The 23,066-nt window shown below is 51.0% G+C and overlaps 1 protein-coding gene across 4 annotated transcripts in view; it reads left to right on the top strand.

The window, feature by feature from the left end:
- The window catches only part of TTC28 (tetratricopeptide repeat domain 28), a 430,868-nt gene that overhangs the window by 338,824 nt on the left and 68,978 nt on the right, over positions 1–23,066 (top strand). For all 4 annotated transcript variants that reach the window (XM_054006401.1, XM_054006400.1, XM_054006402.1 and 1 more), the window contains 5 exons: positions 14,507–15,848; positions 17,227–17,750; positions 19,456–19,565; positions 19,946–20,075; positions 22,318–22,536. In XM_054006401.1, the coding sequence (XP_053862376.1) occupies positions 14,507–15,848; positions 17,227–17,750; positions 19,456–19,565; positions 19,946–20,075; positions 22,318–22,536 (2,325 nt within the window). The remainder of the gene's footprint in view (positions 1–14,506; positions 15,849–17,226; positions 17,751–19,455; positions 19,566–19,945; positions 20,076–22,317; positions 22,537–23,066) is intronic.

The following is a 23,066-nucleotide window of genomic DNA, read 5'->3' as shown; positions in this document are numbered from 1 at the left end:
AAAGTTTTCCCTAATACCTAACCTAAATCTCCCTTCCTGCCCATGATTTCTTGTTCTGCCTTCAGTGGCTATGGAGAACAATTGATCACAGTCCTCTTTATACCAGCCCTTAACATATTTGAAGACTGTTACCAGTCTCCCCCCCCCCCCCCCCCCCCCCGACTTCTCTTCTCAAGACTAAATGTCCAGTTTTTTAACCTTTCCTCACGGGTCAGGTTTTCTAAACATTTTATCGCTTCTGTTGCTCTCCTCTGGACTATCTCCAATTTGTCCACATCTTTCCTAAAATGTGGCATCCAGAACTTCAGTTGAGGTTTCAGCAGTGTTTGAGTAGAGCAGGACAATTACCTCCTGTGTCTTACATACAACACTCCTGTTAATATATCCCAGAATGATATTAGCCTTTTTCACAGCTTCATCACCTTGCTGACTCATATTCAGTTTGTGATCCACTATAACCGCAGATTCTTTTCAACAGTACTACCACCTAGCCACTAATTCCCCATTTTTGAAGTAGTGGATTTGATGTTTCTTCCTAAGCGAAGTACTTTGCATTTGTGTTTATTGAATTTCATCTTGTTGATTTCAGACCGATTCTCGAATTTGTCAAGGTTGTTTTGAATTCTAATCGTGCCCTCCAGAGAGTTTCCAACCCTCCTAGCTTGGTGTCCTCTGCAAATTTTATAAGCATGCTCTCCACCCCATTATTCAAGTCATTAATGAAAATATTGAATAGTACCAGACCCAGGAGAGGCCCCCTCGAGGACCCCACTAGATATGTCCTTCCAGTTTGACAGCAAATCATAGATAACTATTCTTTGAGTACAGTCTTTCAACCAGTTGTGTACCCACCTTATAGTAATTTCATCTAGACCACATTTCCCTAGTTTGCTTCTGAAAATGTCCTGATTATATATTCAACATCTGAGGTTTAACTGCTCGTTATGACCATCCTGATGTCAGGATTATTTTTGTAGGTTTGCAGAACACCCAGTAGGAAGTCTACTGAGACCTGTGATGTGAAATTAAATAGATAAGAAACATAGCACACAAAATTCCACTGATACTCATAAAATGCAGCTAACCAGACTGGGTGCTGGCTGACAGGGATGGGTTCAAACACAATCTAAGGTCTTGTGTAGAGTAGGATTTAAAATGTGATGTTAATATTTGCTAACTAACGCACTAAAAAAGTCTAGTGCCGACAACACTCAGTGCCTTTAACACATGCTAAATAATGCAGTTAAAGCCATGCAGGAGCCTACCTAATTTGTGCAAACATCATGCCTCCAGTCCTAGACTAGACAAGGCCCAAGAAGGCTGACTTGTAAGGTCTCCTGAGCTCTCTGGAAATGCAGGCTGCCTGTGCAGGGTTGTCTTGCCCTTAGCTTTGTGGTAAGGGAAAGGAGAAGGATCTTGATCCACTGTGCCGCTTCAGAACTTTGGCTACTTTAGGATTGATGGTTCCCATTCAAGCTTGTGCCCTTCAAGATCTGCTTGTAGCTCAGGTTGCATTTACACTACAGCTGGTGCTTCAGATGGCTGTTTCCCTAGCATCCGTCTGTGCCCTTAGCAGTAATTGTTAAGCAAAGGAAGGAGAAGTCCACATTGTTTCTAGGTTGTGTATATTTTGCTCCAATTTCACAGATCTCAAGTGCTGTATGAGTCTTTTTTAGCTTTCCTTGCCCTTCCTCCCTAGACTCTGTTTGGTTCTGTTCCCTGATGTCATTTGTATACTACTCCTGGATGGGGCCCGGCTGGCTAGCTGCCTGGAAGAAAGCGTTTCTTTCCTTTTGAAGTACACAATTATAGCTGTATGAATGAGTTGGTAGCTTTGTGTTTTGAAGTGACAGTGTGTTTCTGGATCCTTCCCGCTCGTGTGACAGGCACAGATGGTGACAGGCTCCCACCAGGCTAGCTTAGTGATAGGGGCTGCGGAGGAGGAGATTGGAGACTCCAATTTTCTGCTCCGTTATGCCATTTTCTCAGCTTTGTCTTGGGTAACCACTTGTAAACTTTTGCTCATTGTTTGTTTTTTCCTGTGGTGGTAGTAAAGAGACCGACTGGAACATCTGAAGCTGCATAGGCTTCATCTCCCATCTGCCTACAAGCCTTAATTTTGATTGTTAAGGAAAGCAAAGAGATGTAATTGTTCTAGTATGTGATAACTTCCCCTTCCTGATCTTAGTTAATCTTGCTGTGGGGCCTGCTAATTGCATTGAGTGTGTGGCTTTTCTACAACCTGCAGAGCAAGAAGTTGCAGGATGTTCCCTGTCAATGCAACCTGTTAGTGTCTCTGGTGCCTTTAATCCCAAAGCTCTGCCTTGGAATCATCATCTGTCAGGGGGAGAAGAGCTGCACCTGTGCCTCTGAAGGGGTATGCCAGATTCCCGTTTCCTCGGGAGCAGCCTGTTTTCCAGGGGATGTTCTGTGAATCTCTGCTGCCCAAGGCCCCTTATTGCAGGCAGCAGCCCTTCTCTGAGGACATGGTGCTCTGGATGAAACTCCCTTCAGAGCCCGCGGATGCTTCTTCTTAGGTTGGGCAGTGGTGTCCCCACTCTGACTGTGCTCTCGCCAGTGTGTTCCCAAGTTCTGCTGGCCCACAGAAGAGCCTTGCTCTAGGAATCCAGTCCCAGGAACCTTTCTCTGCTTCCCTTCCTGCGCAGGGCAGAGTGCTCAGGACTGGCTCCTCGTCAACAACTCTGCCATCAAGAAGTTACTTCCCTTCTTGAAACACAGCACCACATGTCTCCTGTTGCTGCCTGTTGAGGGGATTCAGGAGGCTAACCTTTTACCTTCAAACTGGACACGGCCTTTGTGCAGCTTCGAGTTACAAATGAGCCCATTGGAACTGGATGGATGAGGAGCAGATTATTTTGCAGGCCCTGTAGCTTTGGTCAGTTCAGTGGCCACTATCACAGGCACTGACCAGTAGTGTCTGAGAGAGCCCAGCTATCTCCTAGTCTGCGAATAGTCATAGCCTGGGGGGGATGGTGACTGGCTAATCATGGACTCTTAATGGCGACCAATATAAATTAATTCCTCCCAAGGAATCTGCAGCTCTGGGGGTGCGTGAGCTCCAGATTGGGGTGCTAGAGGGCTGTGGCCTGCTGACTGCGCACCAGGCGCTCCTTAAAGGGTTTATGAGTAAGGCTGCAAGTCTGTCATGGATTCCATGACCTTCCGTGACCTCCGTGACTTCTGCAGTGGTTGGGTGTGTGGGAGGGGACTCAGGGCTGGGGCAGGGGGTTGGGGAGTGTGTGGGGGCACTTACCTCAGGATGGGGGGGCTCCCTGGCTCCCACTGGCATGGCCCTGCAGCTCCTAGGTGGAGGAGGGGCCAGGGGGCTGCACGTGCTGCCTGCGCCCACAGGCCCCACCCCCACAGCTCCCTTTGGTTGTGGTTCCCGGCCAATTGGAGCTGCACAGCTGAGGCTTATGATGGGAGCCGTGTGCGGAGCCCCCAGGCCCCTCTGCCGCCTAGGAGCTGCAGGGAGATGCAGAGCTGGGTAGGGAGCCCCTGTCAACCCTCCCCCCTCAGCACCAGCAGGGTCCTGGGCCACTTCCCCCAGCACCCGTAGCACCCCCGGACCACCACCCCTCCCAGAGCACGCGGGGACCCCTGTCCAAATTTTAGTTAGGGGTATATAGTAAAAGTCATGGACAGGTCACGGGCCGTGAATTTTTGTTTACTGCCCATGACCTGTCCATGTCTTTTACTAAAAATACCCATGACTAAAACGTAGCCTTACTTATGAGAGCTTATTCTTGAAGTTGAATGATTTCCCCCCAAGCCTTGCAAACAAACTAGATCTTTGCGTGTTGCTGCTTTGGAGTGAAGGCAGGGTGAGGCCAGAGAAATGAGGAGAACCGGACAGCAGGGAGGAGAATTGTAATGCATGAATCTGATTCAGACCACGAGCCTGAGGGGCTTTTCAGAAGCCAGAGGAACCTCGGCCTGAATAAGAACCTTGTGGTCACCATGCAGCAGTGAGAGGAGACACAATGCTAGTAGATGCCCCACTGCAATGGTCCAGAAACCTGGATGCTGCTCCAAGCAGTCTTCACTGAGAAAGTGTGAGCTTTCGGTAAAAGAAGAGCTGCTGTGTCTGAGAACTGTAAACTGAGGCAAGAGTTTTCACACGTGGGTGCCTGTAGCAAGGGGGCATGCCTTCCTCCGACACCGACAGGGAGGCATGGCCACAACCTTCTACAGTGCCTCTAGTTGGACTTGTGATTTTTCCAAACACCTGAAGCTGAAATCAGTGTCCTGCTGGTGCTCATCACTTCTTATGGTCTGGCCCCTCTGAAATAGGAGCCTGTCCTTAGTTACCCAGCTTTGCAAGTCTGGTCTAAATCTTCAGTTTTTCATCTCAGTGCTACAAGGGTGGATGAGACATTAGCCCACAGACCCGACCTGCTGGAGTCCCGTGCAATTTCTCAGACGTTGGTTCTGAAGCTGGGATGTTTTAGTCAGGAAACAGGAGCTGATCTGGTTTTGGGGAGATGGAAATTAAAGGAAGCGATGACTGCACATCCCATGAGGCCTGAAATGGCCCAGCATTCCCTGCACACACGCACGCACGCGCGCTCTCTCTCTCTCTCTCTCTCTCTCTCTCTCTTTTTCCAAGGCTGTTATTGAGGGGCGCTCATGGATGCATCAGATCAGGAAAGGAGTGGGGGGAGGGGAGGCTGAGAGGGGACAGTGAATTAATTATTTTTAAATTCCTTGATGCCTTTTATCTCATTCACGTAACTTCAAACATGTCAGACTCAGGAGGAATTTGCAGAACAACCAGCTCTCTCCTAATCTCATGTTATTTATATTTGTCAGCCTTTCGTGTACAGATAAACTCTCTGTGATGTCTCACTCCATTCACAGAGGGGAATTTCAGCTTCCTGCATCAGCAGAGCGGGTGCTGAAGGCTGGGAAGCTGAGCAGTTTATACGGTCCACACAGTGCTACATGAAATAGGAACATTGCAGAGGGGAGAGAAGAGTTGCAGCTGTCCAGTTCTGGCTGCTCTTCAAAGGCCTGATGGGCATCTCCTGCCATCTGCATATTTGAGTAAGTTTCTTCCTGATGATGGCTTTATTCCAGGAGCCCAGAAGTTAGGCAACAAGGGCCTCTTGGTCGTACTGCTGCCACACACCTTTCATTCCTGCACAGCTCACTACAAGCCCACACCCATTTCTTAGCAGTGACAAACCCCCATCATTTTGAACCTGATCTCTCCATCTGAAATGTGTCAGTAAAACATCATTTTCCTCAGTGTGTGATGGGGCCAGTAGCTGGCTTGACTCAAGGGCAGGGTAAGGTGCGGGAGAGCAGCTTGGAATGGCTTTCTGAACTGCCATGCCTTTAGATTTGCCATCATTTTTCTACAGCAGTGTTGACCTCCCACACACTTAGTTTGGAGCCTGTGGTACCTGGAACGCTCTCTTGGAGCTCTCCTGGGCATGAAGCGTTTCTTGAAGCTTGGACCTTTCATGGAGCTCTTCTCTCCGCTCTGGTATTTGTGTGCTAAAGCTCAAAGTTATGCTTCTGCTTTGTTGTTAGGCTGTGACGCTTTGGGGTCAACCCAGACCACTTAAGGCATTGTCATCACCTGCCCTGCAACTCTGGGTACCATAAATACTATGCCTCTGTGGCTCACAACCCTGACACCAAGAGTCAACTTACAAGCATGCAGGTCACTCATCCACTGCCCAGTTACTTTTTGTACAGTGACCCTAACACTCTCCCAGTCCCGAATGTCCCCCAAAACATCTGCCCTGTGACAGTCTGCTGGGGTTCCCAGATTTGTGAGTTACTGTGTTTGTGTTTCTGCTCTCAGCTTCAGCAAATCAGAGTTTTGCTACCGCCAAACTGTGTGACAACTCCCTGACACATCAGCTTGTCTGCCTTGCCAGCAAAATCTTCAGGGCTCTGCCAGTCCAAACCTCACCTTAGATGTAACACACAGTTCCTGCGTTCCCCAGAGATGTCTCCCTCAGTGCCCAGCCCTCTCCTGGAATGCTGACAGACATTATTAAGTTCCTTGCTCCTTTCAAGAGACAATACACTGCAGCTTATTAATTTAACCTGAGGTTTGACAAACCCTTGTATTTCCGTCATAGCACTGATTGGTTTATAGTAAAAATAAAACAAGTTCATTTAACAAAAAGACATAGAATTAAGTGATACCAAGTATAAGGAATAAAGATATAAAGGGTTACAAGCAAACAAAAGTAAAACTACACTTCTAAGACTAAAACTTAATTTCAGCAAGTTACTGTCTTTGCATAAGCAGATTTCTCATATAAGCTTAGTTCCCAGAGACTTCAACCCCTTTGGTTGAAGGATCAAATGTTCTGTGACTGCAAGAGCTCTGGCCCAAAGGTTTCCTGCTGTTCTTCCCTTCCTGTGGGCTTCCCATCCCCCTGCTGATTCATATGTGAATGGGGCTTCCATTGTTTTGATTCCATAATGTTAATTTTACGTTGGAGACAGATAGATAGCTGCCATCCCTTCTGTCTGGGAGAAATCCTGTTTCTCCCTGTGTTTGGTCACAGACTCTAAAGCATAATATCAGTGAGTATCCATAATGCCTCATATAGTGTTAATAGACAATTCATAATGATTCCTATCACCAGGGTGTCACCGATTTTCATAAAAGACCTTACTCGATACACTTCTATAACATGGTAGTATTGTATACAATCAGTTGATTCAGTTGCTTATCATTTGAGGTTCAGCCCCCCTGCCTTTATAGCCCAGTGAATCTTTGAAATGTATTCTTTGAAGTGTATGTCCAGATAAAGTTTTTCTCCTACTGGGGTGTGGACACCATGCTGTCTTCTCCCTTGTTTATTAGCTTGATAGCTTTGGTACCTTGTATGTAAATGTACCTTCATTGTCTCTGCCTGGTGACCAGGCTGGTCAGAAAAGCAAATATACATTCCTCTGTCTAAGGCAGACTGCTCTTACTCATTGATTGCTAATGACATTTTAAGAACATAAATTTTATCACTTAAGAACCCTTTGTTACACCAAACAATGATTTTCAGGACCAGCATTTGTATATGATTCCTTACATGACACCTTTTACATACAGTTTATGAAAACAGTGTGTTAGGTGTAGTGAGTTGCTGACACAGTAGTGAACCACCAATGGGCCTCTGTCACCAAGGTGTTTACGGAGTAGTTCCATGTTGTGGTAGCACCCAAAGACGCCAGTCAGGAGTGGGCTTCCTTGTGCTGGGCACTGTACAGACAGAGGCAGTGAGAGAGTCCCTGCTCCAGATTGCTCACAAACTAAAACTACATCAAGCAGCCCTGGGCAGGGGGAGCAGGACACGACATCCATGCGGAGTGATCCAGGTGGCAGCAGGCTAGGGCCATGGCTGTATCCATTTGTTAGAAGAACTTAATTTTAGGGCACACTTGAGGATGGAGTGTGGGAGAGCAGGAGTTTGTTTATGAGGGGACGGGGGGGGTAAAGGGAGGAGGCAGACAAGTACGTTGGGTATGGGGAGTGAGATTGGGCAGCTGAAGAGCTGCAGTGGTAGGAAAGGGGTGTGAGGAGGGGACAAAACCACCAATGGCAACACAGCAAATGAGCATAAAATGGCACAGTTTGGCCTTCTGTTCAGAACCGAAACGAGATCTGTTACTGAACCCGGCTGAGGCTGCAAGATCTCCATTGCTGAAGTGTGTCCCTCTTCATAGGTGCATGCACACGTTTGATAGGGTGTGCACATCTGAGGCCCCTACCTTCTTTCCAAAGATCTGTGGTGCTGGGTCATGAAGTCCAGTTTCTTGTGAACATTTTGATCTATGTGATGTAAATAAAGCTGGAATTCTTATGTAATTCCCAGTTCCTCTGAGTGCGATCACATTCCACACCCCTCCTCCCTCTGCCTGTCTACTCTTCCTTTTACCTTCCTGGAAAACATCTCCAGTCCGAGCCGTCTGGTGCTGCTAAACTGCTGGCCTTTGAAAACCTTGGAGAGACAGTGATGAGCTGTAGCACCTATCCCCTTTCTGGTGGCTCTTGTTCTGCTCCCAGAAATGTTGGTGCTGGTATTATTTCCAAGCCTGATGCCCTTAGGATTAATGAGGCATTTGTGCTGTGTGAAGAAGCGATTTACGAATGTGCTTTTACATCCAATAAGTCTCACTGATGAAATCATTAATACCCTGCAGAAGCCACTTCAGTCTGGGCAATGATTGGTGCCTGCTCTTTCTGAGCAGGGTTTCCCTTTGGTAACTTAATGCTGTTGGTATAGTGCCTGATAATGAATGGCCTTGGGTGTCATGCGATACATCAAGCAGGTAAGTTGCTGGTGTATTGTGCAGGGGAAGCAATCTGAGAGCATGTGCTGTCGCTCGGGGGAGGGAGGTGTTGGCTGTGGGTCTAGGCTGTCGGTGGATGAATATTCAGGGTTTTGTAATGTTTGTGTGGGTAGGTATATTCGATTGTCTTGCGGCTTTGGAGTGTCTTGGACATGTGGGGTGAATATGCAGGTAGGGGTGTGTGGGGAGAAAACTGCCAGAAGAGTCACGTCTATCTCCTGAACACTCTAGTGAGCGTCCCTAGGAAATTCTACACAGAGTCGTCGTTGGGTGTGAATGTCACTGGCTGTTACTCTCCCAGAACAGCCAGGGCAGCTCAGAGCTGCCAAAGGAGCCTGCATCTGACCTTGATCCCACAGAAAGGAGAGCTTGTTGCTTTTTGCAGCTTTGGGGCAGATATGGGACGTCTGCAATTCCCTGGTGATTGGTTCTGTTTCTTCCTTCTCCTGTCTTGATGGCCATGATGTTATGTGTAAATCCAGGCACAGAAGGGATCTTGCCTGGATGGATAAGTGTGAACTTGCATTGACCTGGAGAAGGTGTCCAAGGGAATGTTTCCTCTCCATAGAATGAGCTTGTTTCCCCTTGAGTCTGCAGCATTCAGAGCCACTTGTAACTCATGACGGTGTCCCCCAGGAAGCTGGGAGTGTTTTCATGGCCTCTTCCAGTGACTCGGAGTTTTGTCCTGGGTTTTGAAAATCCCTGCACTCGGGGCCCCTCCGGGAATTGGTGGGTGGCTGAACGACTGCAATATCCACAGGCTCCCCCCAAGGAGCTCCCCCACCAGGCCTGTCGCATGTTGAGAATCTGCCCTCAAGTGAGCCCCCTCCATGCGAGTCATGTCCAGACACGTCTTCAGTATGTCATCATTGCTTGGTCGAGGCCATTGGAGGAATGAGCATCTTTTCCTCTCAAGCAACAGAGGGTCCTGTGGCACCTTTGAGACTAACAGAAGTACTGGGAGCATAAGCTCGTTATCTCCACACTGATATATACCTGCCTCTGGAGATTTCCATTACTTGCATCTGAAGAAGTGAGGTTCTTACCCACGAAAGCTTATGCTCCCAGTACTTCTGTTAGTCTCAAAGGTGCCACAGGACCCTCTGTTGCTCTTTACGGATTCAGACTAACACGGCTACCCCTCTGATACCTCTCCTCTCATGAGGCCAACACCCAACCACCTTCTTCATCTGACCCAGGACAGACATTCTGGTTTTTATTTCAAAATATAGTTACACTAACTCATAACCTCCACTGAAAACATCTCAAATAATGTCTCTCCAGTGCATTAGAACAGCCTCTGCCCACCCAAACCCTTTGCACACAAAGCTCCCATTGCCCTCCGTGCAGCTATTATATGAAGGATCTCCCCATCTGATGGTTGCTCCCTTGGAGGAGATGGGTGGGGTTCACTGTGACTATACTGCCTATGATGGAGAGTGGTTACGTGTCTTGCACCTCAGAGGAATCTGTCCATGCAGCAGGAACAGGTTAGGAAATGTTTACCAGTCCCTTTATTTTGGAAACCAAATCTTTCTTAGTTGTGGTTTTCAGTGAGCTATGTGTTTTTAGCTTTTCCATACGTGGGGCCTGCTGCATTACGTCACTTTGGGATGGGCTTCACTCTCACACTGATGTCATGGAAGCTCTGCTGAGCCAAGGCACATGGAAAAGCTGGCTGAAAGGAAAAAATGTGATTAACAAACTGAACAGAGAAGTGTGTGCCCATCTTTACAGCCAGCAGAGGCTCTACTTATTCCCAACCTGGCCACCCCTTATTCTTCCCGTGCAGATGTCCTAGTTCATTTCTCTCTTTATAGCTCCTAAGAACCATGTGGTATCTTTACAAGGATTGTTCTTTCATAATATTAACTCTTAATTAATGTGAGGTCCTGGTCAAATTCCACCTTGGTAGTTACACTGTCTCCAGTAGCTAACTTCCCCTTTCTGCTGGATACATGATTCTTCTTTCCTTCCTGTGATAACTTGCTGTGTGCAGTTAAGTAGTTGCCTTCTTACACCCCAGAGGTAGCTACATTTCAGTAGTAGGTTCAGTGATACTTACGTCCCCATTGCTTGCCTCTCAGTGGGGTTATGCAGGTGTTAGCTGGTCTTTGTAAAAGCTTCCCAGCTCCCAGATGGAGGAGGGCAAGATAGTGTCTTTAAAAGTATATGAGCCTCAGATCCAAATCTGTTTTATAAAGTCTCAAGTTATCATGGGTCTCGAGGTGTCTTCCCATCTCAGGGCTTTGGCTGTGAGAATGGAGACTCTGGGGCTTGGGGGTGTAATGAGGGAGAGCTCTGGAGCCTTGGCTTCAGATCCCACGTAGGGCACATGTGAAACAGGTGAGACCCATCCTAGTTTAATGTGATGTTTATCCAGATCTGCTGTCCCAAGACTGGCATAGCAGGAAACTGCAGGTTAGGATTAAAGGGCAGGAGCCCCAGGACAGGAATAACAGGCGGTGCTAGAGGGAAGAGCTGAGGTGCAGCGGTACAGTTGTGGGTCCCAGGAATGGAACAGTAAGGGGTATGATAGATCAGGATTGGAGGGCATTGGCACAGTTGTGGGGGGAGCTTGCATGGCACTTGGCCACTCAGGCTAGTCCCATCAGTCCCTCGATTTCATAAACTTTAAATTTGTTCACAGCCCAGGCCTCGTTATTTAAATCCTATTTCACTCTGCCCACGTCTTGTCAATTGCCTTATCCTGAAGCCTCATGTTGGTAGGAAAATGACTGGAATTTATAGAACAACTTGCTTTGATAGAAATACGGTTAATCTGGCCAGAGTACATATTGGGACTTGTGGTTTTCAATCCAATATGAATTTACAAAATGAATCTGTTAAGCTCCAAATTGCCTCAGGAAAACAAATTTCAGCTATCGCATTCCAGCCCTGCTTGTAAAGCCATCTGTCTTTGCATTTGTGTTTGTAAGTACAAAACAAGAGCTGGATCAAACGCGCTGCCTAATCGTAGCTCCCAGTGTCTACTGGACTTGTGGAAGCCCATCCCTCTCTCATCCTCCAACTGCATCCTCTCTCCTTCCACCCTCAGGATGCCTGTTGTCATGTGTTCTGGAGTGAGCAGCTTACTTCTCTTTGGGGTGAGGTGCTGACAGTTGCCACCTATTTGCATTTGTCCTCCTGGCCCAGATATTGTGCTGTGCAGTGCCCTGCCATCTCCTGCCACAGGCCTGTTCGTGAATGTCTGCAAAGGGCCCAGAACTCCTTAGAAGAAAGTGCAGAGTTTCATTAGTCCCATTAATGCAGAGTGCACCAGTCATTGGAAGGAGACTCAAACCTGAGGCGTCTTTCTTATCCTGCAGGCATAGGACAGACCCATGGAGATTGAGCCAATGGCCTTCCAATGCCTCTCAGGTGTGATTGTCAGTCACATCGCCACACCTGCTCCTGGGGGTGGCAGTGCTATGTAGGGCACACTTCATTGGCACGTCAAAGTTCTTCTGTTCGGATTTATTGTTAAATCGTTTCTGTGTAATTCTCAATATGTTTGGAGCATTGGTTGGAAAGCTGATTGTCTGTTGTAGGAACAAACCAGCACTGGCCCCTGGGTTGGGGGAATGGACTGTACAGGACTTGCTAGGGTTAACTCCTATGACTGTCTGAACCTCCCAATCCACATCTGAAAACGTAGCAACATCCCCTTGGGTGAACGTGTTAGGAACTTAGGGGCAAGCTGCTGGGGTACAGATGTAGGCAGGTGCAGGAAATGTGATTCCTTTCCCCACCGAGACCCCCGCTGTCTCAGTCCTAAATGCTCAACTGAACTGGCAGTTCACAGGGATTAGTGTTTTAAATCCGAGCTAATTCCAGGCAGCCTCTCTGGGTTTAGTGCCCTGGAACCATCTCATGAAGAGCCAGAGCTGCGACGGGCAGGTGGGTTTCTGCTCCTTAGGACAATGGCTAGTGTGACAGCCTGAGGAAGCTCTCTGTGCTTTTGGGGTTCTCTGCTGCTTCCAGGCTGTCCCTGCTGGCCAGGCCCCCTCCCTGGAGCATGGCCTCACTGCTTCTCTGGTGCTTCATCCATCACTGTGATTGCTTTATTGAGCCACTTCAGTTATTGCTGCTTCTTCTCCATAGCACAATAAATCCAGCCCTGGGCACTGAGCACCCAGGCAGCTCAGAGAGTTTCTGGGAAGGCTGCTTTACCAGGCCCAGCATCCGATGACTCTGAGCCTGGAACTCACCTAAGACAGTGTTAAGAGATTCAGGGTACTTGAGCCACCCTTAAGCTCCAGCAGAAAGCCTGTTCTCTCCCCTGCTCTAGTCACAGGCACCCTTTGGAAGAGCCCCGTGGAGAGAGCGGAGACTGCCTTCTAGCTGACGAGGAGGCATCCAGCGGTGAGGGCCTCGTGGCTGTGCTTTTGCCTTCTAGTTTTGTTTAAAGGGTTGGGAATGGAGGCGTCCAGGGCTCTGGGTTATTGATTTCCCAGCACCTTCATGGGCTGTCCATTTTCAGAGGATCCTGTAGCTCCCTGAGCCCTCAGTGGAGGGTTTGCCATCCATTCTTTGCACATGCCCGGGACTCGAGTCCTGCCATCTCCTTTCCACTTTTTGGTGGCAAAAATCCTTTGTCCTTCTGTTCTAGTTGTTGTAGGCTCCAGATTGCAGCCTGTGTGGTGCTGTTTGGTGAACAGACTCGTGATTTGCAGTCACAGACAAACCTTTTCCTGGGTCCAGGGCATGCTGCCTCTGGGCCTCCTCACCCCAACCTGGGCCCTCTGCCTCTGCCCCTTACCCCTGCCCCCTCAGTCCTGATCCCAGCTGCTGTCTCTGTACTCTGTCTCCTGGCACCCTGCTGTCCCACACTGCTGCTTTGTCCCCAGCCACTCACTGCTTCTGGGCACTGGGATGGTCTCATTCTGGTTGAAGTCTCTGTGACTAGGCTGGGAGTCCTGGGGGCTGCTCCCAGCTCTGCCATGGACTTGCTAGATCCCTTTGGACAGGTCCCTTTTAGAGGTGCTGAGCGCCCAGCTGCCAGTGACTTCCATCTCTGCTGATCAGGCCTTTCTCTGTGCCATGGGGTGAGGGCTGGGTGAGGTGCCTCTCCAGTGTGGCTCCGTGCACTGGTCTGGTAGGACCCTAGCACTGAAACACCCTTAAAATGCTTGAATACTGGGACTAGAAGGGGAAAGCGAATCTGTAGCTAAAGAACCCCATGAAATGCTCCTGAAAAATGTGGGTTTTTCCCTGCTGTGGGGCTGCAGGGCTGGGCCTGGTGCTGTGGGGGAGGGTCAGTGTGTGGGGCTGGGGGTCATGCCCAATGCGGTAGGGGAGGGTTGCAGTGTGAGGCTGGGGGTGGTGCTGTGGGGCTGGGGGCAGCGCGGTGGGGGAGGGGCAGTGTCTGGGGCTGGGGACGGCGCGGTGCGGGAGGGGCAGTGTGTGGAGCTGTGGGAGAGGGGCAGTGCTGTGGGGCTGGGGGGAATGGTTGGTGTGTGGGGTTGGGGGAAACGGTTGGTGTGTGGGGCTGGAGGGGCGCTGCCGAGGAGGATCAGTGTGTGGAGCTGAGGGCGGCGCTGTGGGGGAGTGGCAGTGCTGTGGGGGTGGTGTGTGGGAAAGGGTTGTGGTGTGAGGCTCTGGGGGAGGGTCAGTGTATGGAGCTGTGGGAGAGGGGCAGTGCTGTGGGGCTGGGGGGAATGGTTGGTGTATCGGCTGCGGGTGGCGCTCTGGGGAAGGGTTGTTGTGTGGGTCTGGGGGCGGCGCTGCGGAGGAGGATCATTGTGTGGAGCTGAGGGCAGCGCTGTGGGAGAGGGGCAGTGCTGTGGGGCTGGGGGGAATGGTTGGTGTATCGGCTGGGGGTGGTGCTCTGGGGAAGGGTTGTTGTGTGGGGTTCGGGGGGCGCTGCCGAGGAGGATCAGTGTGTGGAGCTGAGGGCGGCGCTGTGGGGGAGCGGCAGTGCTGTGGGGGTGGTGTGTGGGAAAGGGTTGTGGTGTGAGGCTGTGGGGGAGGGTCAGTGTGTGGAGCTGAGGGCAGGGCTGTGGGGTAGGGGCGGTGTGGGGGCCAGAGGCAGCGCTGTGCAGGAGGGGTGGTGTTATGGGGCTGGGGGTGGTGTGTGGGAAAGGTTGTCGTGTGGGGCTGTGGGGGGTGGCTGGGCGCGGCGCTGTGGAGTTTTAGCTCTCTAATCTCTGTTTCTGTTGTTTCTCAGGGATCATTCACCAGATGAAAGGCGACTATGACTCTGCTCTGAAACTCCACAAGACTCACCTGTCCATCGCCCAGGAACTGAATGACTATGGTGCTCAGGGCAGGGCCTACGGCAACATGGGCAATGCATACAATGCCCTGGGCATGTATGACCACGCTGTGAAATACCACCGGCAGGAGCTGCAGATTTCTATGGAAGTGAACGATCGGGCCTCGCAGGCATCCACCCACGGGAACTTAGCAGTGGCCTATCAGGCCTTAGGCGCCCATGACCGGGCCCTGCAGCACTACCAAAACCACCTCAACATCGCCCGGGAGCTGCGGGACATACAGAGCGAGGCCCGGGCCCTCAGCAACCTGGGCAACTTCCATTGTTCGCGAGGAGAGTACGCGCAGGCAGCCCCTTACTATGAGCAATACCTGCGCCTGTCCCCTGAGCTGCAGGACATGGAGGGGGAGGGGAAAGTTTGCCACAACCTTGGCTATGCCCATTACTGCCTTGGAAACTATGAGGAGGCTGTGAAGTACTACGAGCAGGATCTCGCCTTGGCAAAGGATCTACATGACAAGCTGAGCCAAGCCAAGGCCTACTGCAACCTGGGCCTGGCGTTCAAGGCCTTAATGGACTTCAGCAAAGCCGAGGAGTGCCAGAAGTACCTGCTGTCTCTGGCCCAGTCTCTGAACAATTCCCAAGCCAAATTCCGGGCTCTTGGGAACCTGGGGGATATTTTTGTATGTAAAAAAGATGTAAATGGTGCAATAAAATCCTATGAGCAGCAGCTGAGTTTAGCTCATCATGTCAAAGACCGGAGATTGGAGGCCAGCGCCTATGCAGCCTTGGGTTCTGCCTACAAGATGATACAGAAATATGACAAGGCCTTGGGGTACCATACACAGCAACTGGAGGTTTACCAGGAACTAGGGGATGTGCCGGGTGAATGCAGAGCTCATGGCCACCTTGCTGCAGTGTACATGTGCCTTGGGAAGTACACCATGGCATTCAAGTGTTACGAAGAACAGCTGGAACTTGGACAGAAGCTGAAGGACCCCAGTATAGAGGCCCAAGTCTATGGCAACATGGGCATCACCAAGATGAACATGAATGTTATGGAGGAAGCTATTGGGTACTTTGAGCAGCAGCTGGCCATGCTACAGCAGCTGAGCGGAAACGAAGCTGTGCTGGACAGAGGCCGGGCATACGGAAACCTGGGGGATTGTTATGAGGCTCTAGGAGATTATGAAGAAGCCATAAAGTATTATGAACAGTACTTATCTGTAGCTCAGAGTTTAAATCGCATGCAAGACCAGGCGAAGGCCTATCGGGGCCTGGGAAATGGGCACAGGTAACAAATGCCAAAGGCTGGAGTATTGCATGGCCTTTGGTAATGAGAAATGTCTTGAAAGTGAATGAGTGAAAATACCTGAGTGATGATTATACCATCACTATTCACGTGATTCAGTGGTGAGCAGTGTCACAGCGAGTATATGGGTGCACATGCTCTCAACAGGGGTTAGTGTCAGGGAACCAACCTGAGAACACAGATTCAAGACAATATGCTGGATTTCTCTCACATAGTGCAGTCACTGACTAGCAAGCTGTGTGTGTGCTGGGGGGAGATAGAGGGGTGCGTGTGTGTGTGTGTGTGTGTGTGTGTGTGTAAATAGAGGTGAATGGGCAGCTGTGGGGGTGGGTATGGGGCAGGGTATGTGTACGTCTGTGAGAGATAGGAGTATGGGTGCAGGGGGGAGGGGGAACTTTACAGATGTATTTGTGTGGGTTGGGGTTACATGTATGGATGTGTGGGTGTAGAGCTGTGGGGGATGTGTGTACAGATGTGTGTTGGGGTATATGACTGTGGGGGTGTATGTGTACGGATTTGGGGTATGGCTGTGAAGGGTAGATGGGGGAGCTGTGCATGTGTCTCCGTACACGTGTGTCAGGGGTGTATGGCTGTGGAGGGTACATGGAAGCTGTAGGGATGTATTTGTACAGATCTGTCTGGGGTGTATGACTGTGGGGGTGTATGTGTACAGATTTGGGGGGTGGCAGTGGAGGGTACATGGGAAACTGGCAGTGTATGTGTAGAAATGTGTGTAGGATGTATTGCTGTGGAGGTGTATGTGTACAGATGGCAGTGTACAGCTGTGGAAGTATATGCGTACAGTTGTGGGGGGGATGTACGGCTGTGGGGCATATGTGTACGGATGGAGGGATGAATGGTTGTGGGAGGTGTATGTGTACGGCAGGGTGTACACACTGGGTGGTGTGGAATGACAGGGCTATCTGGATGGTGAAGGGGAGGTGGGGGTGTATGTGTACGGCTGTATGTGTATGACTGTGCGGGGCAGTGTCTACACACCGGGTAGTGTGGAACGACAGAGCAGTCTGGATGGCAAGGGGGAAGGTTATTCAGGCTGTGCTATTACCCTGAATAATGAAACTTCATTTCCCTGCCCCGGGCCCCCTGGAGTGAGGAGTTTACAGGGGATGCAGAGGAGGCCTGGACAGTTTTTTGGGCCTGATTGTAGCCTTCAGGGTCTCTCTTACCATTGACTCCAGGGTTCACGGCAGCTCTGAAATTCCCCTACATCTGGCAGCGGGGCCATGACAGATTTGAGCCGGCTCCAGAGCAGAGGTTCTCTGTAGGACATGACAGTGAAAGATGGTTTTCATGTTACATCTGCCTAGGCAAGATAAATGCTCCTTTTCTCTCCACGCAGGGCAATGGGAAGTTTGCAGCAGGCTCTCGTGTGCTTTGAAAAGAGGCTAGTGGTGGCCCATGAGCTCGGGGAGGCGTTCAACAAAGCCCAAGCCTATGGGGAGCTGGGGAGTCTGCACAGCCAATTAGGAAATTATGAGCAAGCCATCTCCTGCCTGGAACGGCAGCTCAACATCGCCCGAGAAATGAAGGACCGGTCTTTGGAGAGCGACGCAGCCTGTGGCCTGGGGGGAGTCTATCAGCTAATGGGCGAATACGACACGGCACTGCAGTACCACCAGCTGGACCTGCAGATTGCCGAAGAGACCAACAATCCCACCTGCCAGGGCAGGGCCTATGGGAATCTGGGATTAACGTACGAGTCGCTGGGCACCTATGAGAGGGCAGTGGTTTATCAGGAGCAACATCTCAGCATTGCAGCTCAAATGAATGACTTGGTGGCCAAAACCGTGTCCTACAGCAGCCTTGGGAGGACACACCATGCCTTGCAGAACTACTCTCAGGCTGTGATGTACTTGCAGGAAGGTGAGTGGATGAATTATCCAGTGGCTTTACATTTGCAGGGGATGGGGGAGAGGGCATGTCCGTGTGAAAGGGAGCGAGATGTAGGAATGTGAGTATGTGTCTAAGACATTTGCTAGCTCTGACAGTCTCCTGCAGGCCTGTGCAGTTATCACTGTGCCCTTCATTAGCGGCCCGGCTGCCCAAACCTTCATGTAGCAGCACATTGTGACAGACAAGGGAATGGCACAGCTTTTAAAGGTCAGTGAGTACTTTGCGGGGGGGTGGGGGGGGGGAGGGTTAATCACTAAACTTCACTCCAAGCACCCGAAGTCTCTTTATAAAGCCAGTCTGCCCTGAGTCAGGAGAGGGAAATCTCCTCAGTGGGTGACATGGCAGGCCATGGAATGACTTAGGTCCACAAAGCCTGTTTGTACTGAGGACAAACAGCCCCGCAGCCCACCTGGGCTGAGCTTGCCTCAGCTGGGAGCTCCCTGTTTCTCCCCTTCAGATTAAAGTGGGGGTGGGGCTGAGAGCTGGAAAAGTAATAGGCCTCTCAGCCTTGCCCCATGACAGTGTTGTGGGGGATGCTCTGAGCGGCTGGGAGCGGGGGACAGCTGGAGGGCCTCCATTGGTCCAGCCTTGCACGCCTTATCCTTGCTGCTGCTGCTGCACCGTCTCGTCTGTTCAGCGTGGCGGCAGCAGTGTGAGGAAGAAGACAAGCTGAGTGGGTTGAATGGTGTGGGGGGAGCTGGGCTGCAGACTGATAGATTAATTACACGAGTTAGCCTGGATTTCCTGGAAACTGACCTGAGCAGGATTTCAGGATAGTAGGGGGAATTTCAGTTAAATTGGTGGGGGGGAAATCAGTGCAGCCCCCTTTCCTGATGGGAGGTGACCTTCCTGCTGCTCCAGCTGCTGCGTATCTCTGCAGGGCACTCCTGCAGCTGAGCCAGGCAGCCCTTACCCCACCTGGGCCTTTCCCTTACATTCTCTGCGCTGCTTGGATGTATCTGACATCACTGGGGCCCATGGAGGTGTGACATGTTGGGGCAATGTAGGAAATGCCTGTGGATGTTGTTGGAACTGAAATGAATGTTCCTGTGGTAGGTCAGATTAGAATCACTGCCCCGCCTCTAGCTGCAACAGAGCCCTCATGTCTGCCAGGAAGGTGTTGGGAGACCTGGGACAAGGGCGGGTGCGGAGCATGTCCTGGTTAGCTGGATGTATTAGCAGGGCCTGTCAGGTGAGGAGGGAGAGGGAGAAGGACTCCAGCAGCACTTGGCAGCTCAGTGCAGTTTTGCTCATCTGCAGTGTTTGAAGGGTTAAAAGCCAAAGGGCTATGGTGAGGGTGGGGAGAGGCTGGAGTGGCACAGAGGAAGGGCCTGTGTCCTAGCTCTGATGCCTTCTCCCTGTCCTCTCCATGCCCTCCTGCTAGCCAGCTCCCTGCCGCTTGTGCTGGCGCACCCCTTGTGTTAATGTCATTCCCCCTCCTGCTGACTCGCCGACTCTTAACAGCACAGGGAGCACGTACAGCACTTCTCTTCAAGGTGTTGTGCAGCCTCAGCAAATCAGTTACACCTGCACGCGGATGAGTGCCCAGCCCAGGGCCAGGACCCAGTGTGAGCCTACTCCTGTCTGCAGCCTGAACACCTTCATCCCAACCCTCCCATCATCCAGCAGCAGGGAATCTTTTCTCTTGTCTTCACTTACTCCACTTCTTTTTCAGGACTGAGACTGGCAGAACAGCTGGGGCGTAGAGAAGATGAAGCTAAAATCCGCCATGGCCTGGGCCTCTCCCTCTGGGCTAGTGGGAACCTGGAGGAGGCCCAGCACCAGGTAGGCAGCAGCTCCAGTAGTAGGAGGATCTCTCATCCCCTGTAATGCATCAGGGTGTGGTCCCTTCTTACACATGGTGCTTGTTCAGAGGTGACTTGTCACTGCCCACCTGGGTGCAGTCTCCTGGTCTCTTCTCCCTGGACACAGCTATGTCTCTTCCCCTGCAGTGGCCAGCCGCTCTGCCTTGGACACTGCAGTAATGGGTGTGATGAGCTGCTTGCAGACCAGGACTGGATGGGGCAGACCTGACCCCAACTGAGAGCATGTTGGTCCCAGCTTCTTCCCCTCTCCTTCCCAGTCCCCCTCACTGAAGTGCCAGTGGCTGCACACTGGGCCAGCTGGAGTTCTGAGTGTCACCATGGGCTGTTCTCCCCTCCCAGCTCTATAGGGCGTCAGCACTGTTTGAAACCATCCGCCACGAGGTGCAGCTGAGCACCGACTACAAGCTATCGCTCTTCGACCTGCAGACATCATCCTACCAGGCCCTGCAGCAAGTGCTCGTCAGCCTTGGTAAGAGATACCTGTGCTGCCCATGGCTGTTGGGAGCTAGGAGTCTGAGTTCTTCCATGGCTCCAGGGTTTGACCCAAGTTCCAGGTGTGCAGTTCCTCTCAAGCGTTTCTAGTCTAGTTTGAATAGGAGACCGGGATCAGGGGTTCTGTGCCTTGTTGTGCCTCTGCTGCTGGCAAGCTGGTCCAGTCCCATTGCGCTCCGTGCCTCGGTTTCCCCATGTGTAAGGTTACGTTTTTGTCATGGAATCCGTGATTTCCAGAGACCTCCGTGACATTTTGTCCTTCAGCCCCTGGGGCTGCGGGACTGCCGGAGGATCCACCTGCAGGGTTCCAGCGACAGGGGGCCCTCCTCAGGGTTCCAGCTACGGGTGACAGCCTCGCGGGAGGGTAGGGTGGGGAGAGAACCCCACAGCTCCCAGCCACCACAGTGGCAGGAGAAACCATGGAGCCTCAGCAGCAAAAGTCACAGACAGGTCAAGGCTTCCATTAAATTTTGTTTATTGCCCATGACCTGTCCGTCACTTTTACTAAAAATAACCATGACAAAATCTTAGCCTTACCCATGTGTAATGTGAGGCTAATTCCTCACGGGAGCCTTGTGAGGCTGCATTTAACATTTGCACAAAGCACTGAGATCCTGGGACGAGGCATAGTTCAGGATGTCCTTTCCCTAATATTTCATTGCTTTCCCCTCTCAGCAGCGCATCCTTTAGCCCCTCGCTTGTGTATGATTCACTCCTGTGCCCCCCAGGGCTGTGCTGGGTCACATCACAGAGCCCATAGCAGCACTCATCTCCCTCCCATTTGTGTATAGACCCTTCCCTTACAGGCTTGGGTAGGAGATTCCCCTTCCCAGCCTGCTGTGAGGAACTCTACCTGCTCAGGGTACACAAATCAGCACCTGCTCCCAGTGCCAGGTGCACTTCTTCAGCTGCCTTTGCTAATACAAACAAAGCAGCGTGGCTAAAACCCTGCCAAAGCAAACCACTTCCCAGCACATACAATCCTCTGGAAGCCTGGGGAGAGAGTGAACCACAGACAGAACCACAGACACTGGATGTGAGTCACCTTGCTTAATGCACAACAGGAAGGTGATCGGACCCACGGGGATGAGGGTGGGATTAAAACCTTAGATAGAAGAGATGAGTGTGACGAACGTAGGAATTGTCTGTAATATTTTAGAGAACTATCTGTAGGACTCTGAACATGTCGCCTTGGCATTACTACCCAGTGGGTGCAGAAGAGTTAAAATTCTGCTCCTGGCGCAGAGCAGGAGACGTGATTGTTTGGGGTGATCAGAATGGGTTGTTATGGATTGGGTTCAGCCAGTCTTTGTCAGGGGCAGATGCGGAAAGACAATGGGAATGCTGAGGGCTGAGCAATTGATGCTTTACAACAGGAAGTTCTGGCAAGGTGAACACATGAACTCAGCGTGGCTTTGCAGCAGGAGGACACTGGACTGAGAGGTGACAGGAGGCAGTGATAAAAACTGGGCTCTCAGAGACACAGAAGCTCCCCTGGGATTGACAGGCAAAGCGATCAAGAAAGAGAGAGAGCCTGGATGGTTTCTAGAGCAGCATGGCTCCATGTAGCCCAGGCATTGGCCAGTCTGAATGAACTCTGTCTTACCTTTGCCTCTCTAGTTCACCAAAGGGCTTCCTGAGGCTGTGTTACAGTTGACTAATGAACCCTACTCTGTTCTGAAAAGGCTGCCTGGAGTCACTGCAGATACTTGCTGAACTACTTTGATCCCTGAAGAGCATAAAAGTCTCTGAACAGCAGTCTGCTTCAGTCAGACTCTCTGGGCAGAGCTCGCACTGAAAAGCAGGAGCACTGGATCCCAGAGGCTCCGTTTCAGAGGTGTGGAGGCCATGGGGCCTACCCTTGTGGAAAAGTGGGACCTCTTGGGGTCTGGCACACTGAAGGGACAGCTTACAAGTCAGAGTGTAGCACGGATCCTGTGGATCTGTGACCGAGGTACTGGATATCTTGGATGTTTGATGTGCCAGGGAGTCCCAAAGGGCACTGGGTTATAGCCTGGGAAGAAGCAACGTTCAGCCAGCCAGGATGCTTGGGGTTGCTGGGGAAACAAAGACAGTCTGCCCATAGAGGTGCTGCTGCCCTGTGACCTGTGATGCTGGTTTGGACTCGTCATGCTCTCTACCCCTTAACAGTGCTCTGCAGTGTCTGGTGCAGGCCTGAGACACATCTTTGTTCCCTAACTTGTGGCTCTTCTTCACAGGCCACCATGACGAAGCCCTGGCTGTGGCAGAAAGGGGAAGAACGAGAGCGTTCGCTGACTTGCTGGTGGAACGTCAGACTGGACAGCAGGACTCTGACCCCTATTCCCCCGTCACCATTGACCAGGTTCTGGAGACTGTGAATGGCCAGAGGGGACTTGTTCTCTACTACTCACTGGCTGCCGGCTATCTGTACAGCTGGTTGCTTGCTCCTGGGGCAGGTAAGTTTCCTTTCTGTAGGAAAAGCCTGCAAAGGGGGAATCCTAGAAATCAGAGTTGGGACAGACCCATCGTCCTGTTCCACCACCCAGAGGCTGGGCCTGGCACCCAAAGCCTCACTTTGTAATGTGAAATACGCCCTGGATTATGCAGTGTGCTTTGCTGCCACATCCTTACATTCCCTGCTCTCTGATAGTGCTGTGACATCTGTTCAGGGTGCTTATTCTGCCGTTGCTCACCACAACTCATTTTACTGCGACTGATACTCAGCTCTTGTTGGGAATTCAGTTACATCTTGGTAGCGTTGGTGGCAGTTCAGCTGCAGAGGTGCTCAGGGAACGGAGCCCTTGTCACCTGTACACGGGAATTGGCAGCTGCTAGGGGAACTTTCTTTCATCCTTTATCTAATATTATCATGAAAGCAGGAAAATAGGATCATCCGTGTAAGCTGGATCAAGAGGCAGGCTGGCTCAGGGGATTGGTAATTGGATATGCAGCCTTTCATCTTGAGGGCATTGGATTGAATGCATAC

Source organism: Malaclemys terrapin, chromosome 16, assembly GCF_027887155.1.
Source record: "Malaclemys terrapin pileata isolate rMalTer1 chromosome 16, rMalTer1.hap1, whole genome shotgun sequence".
NCBI lineage: Eukaryota > Metazoa > Chordata > Testudines > Emydidae > Malaclemys > Malaclemys terrapin.
Note: the sequence above shows the minus strand (reverse complement) of the source record. Positions and strands in the feature narration are given on the sequence as shown.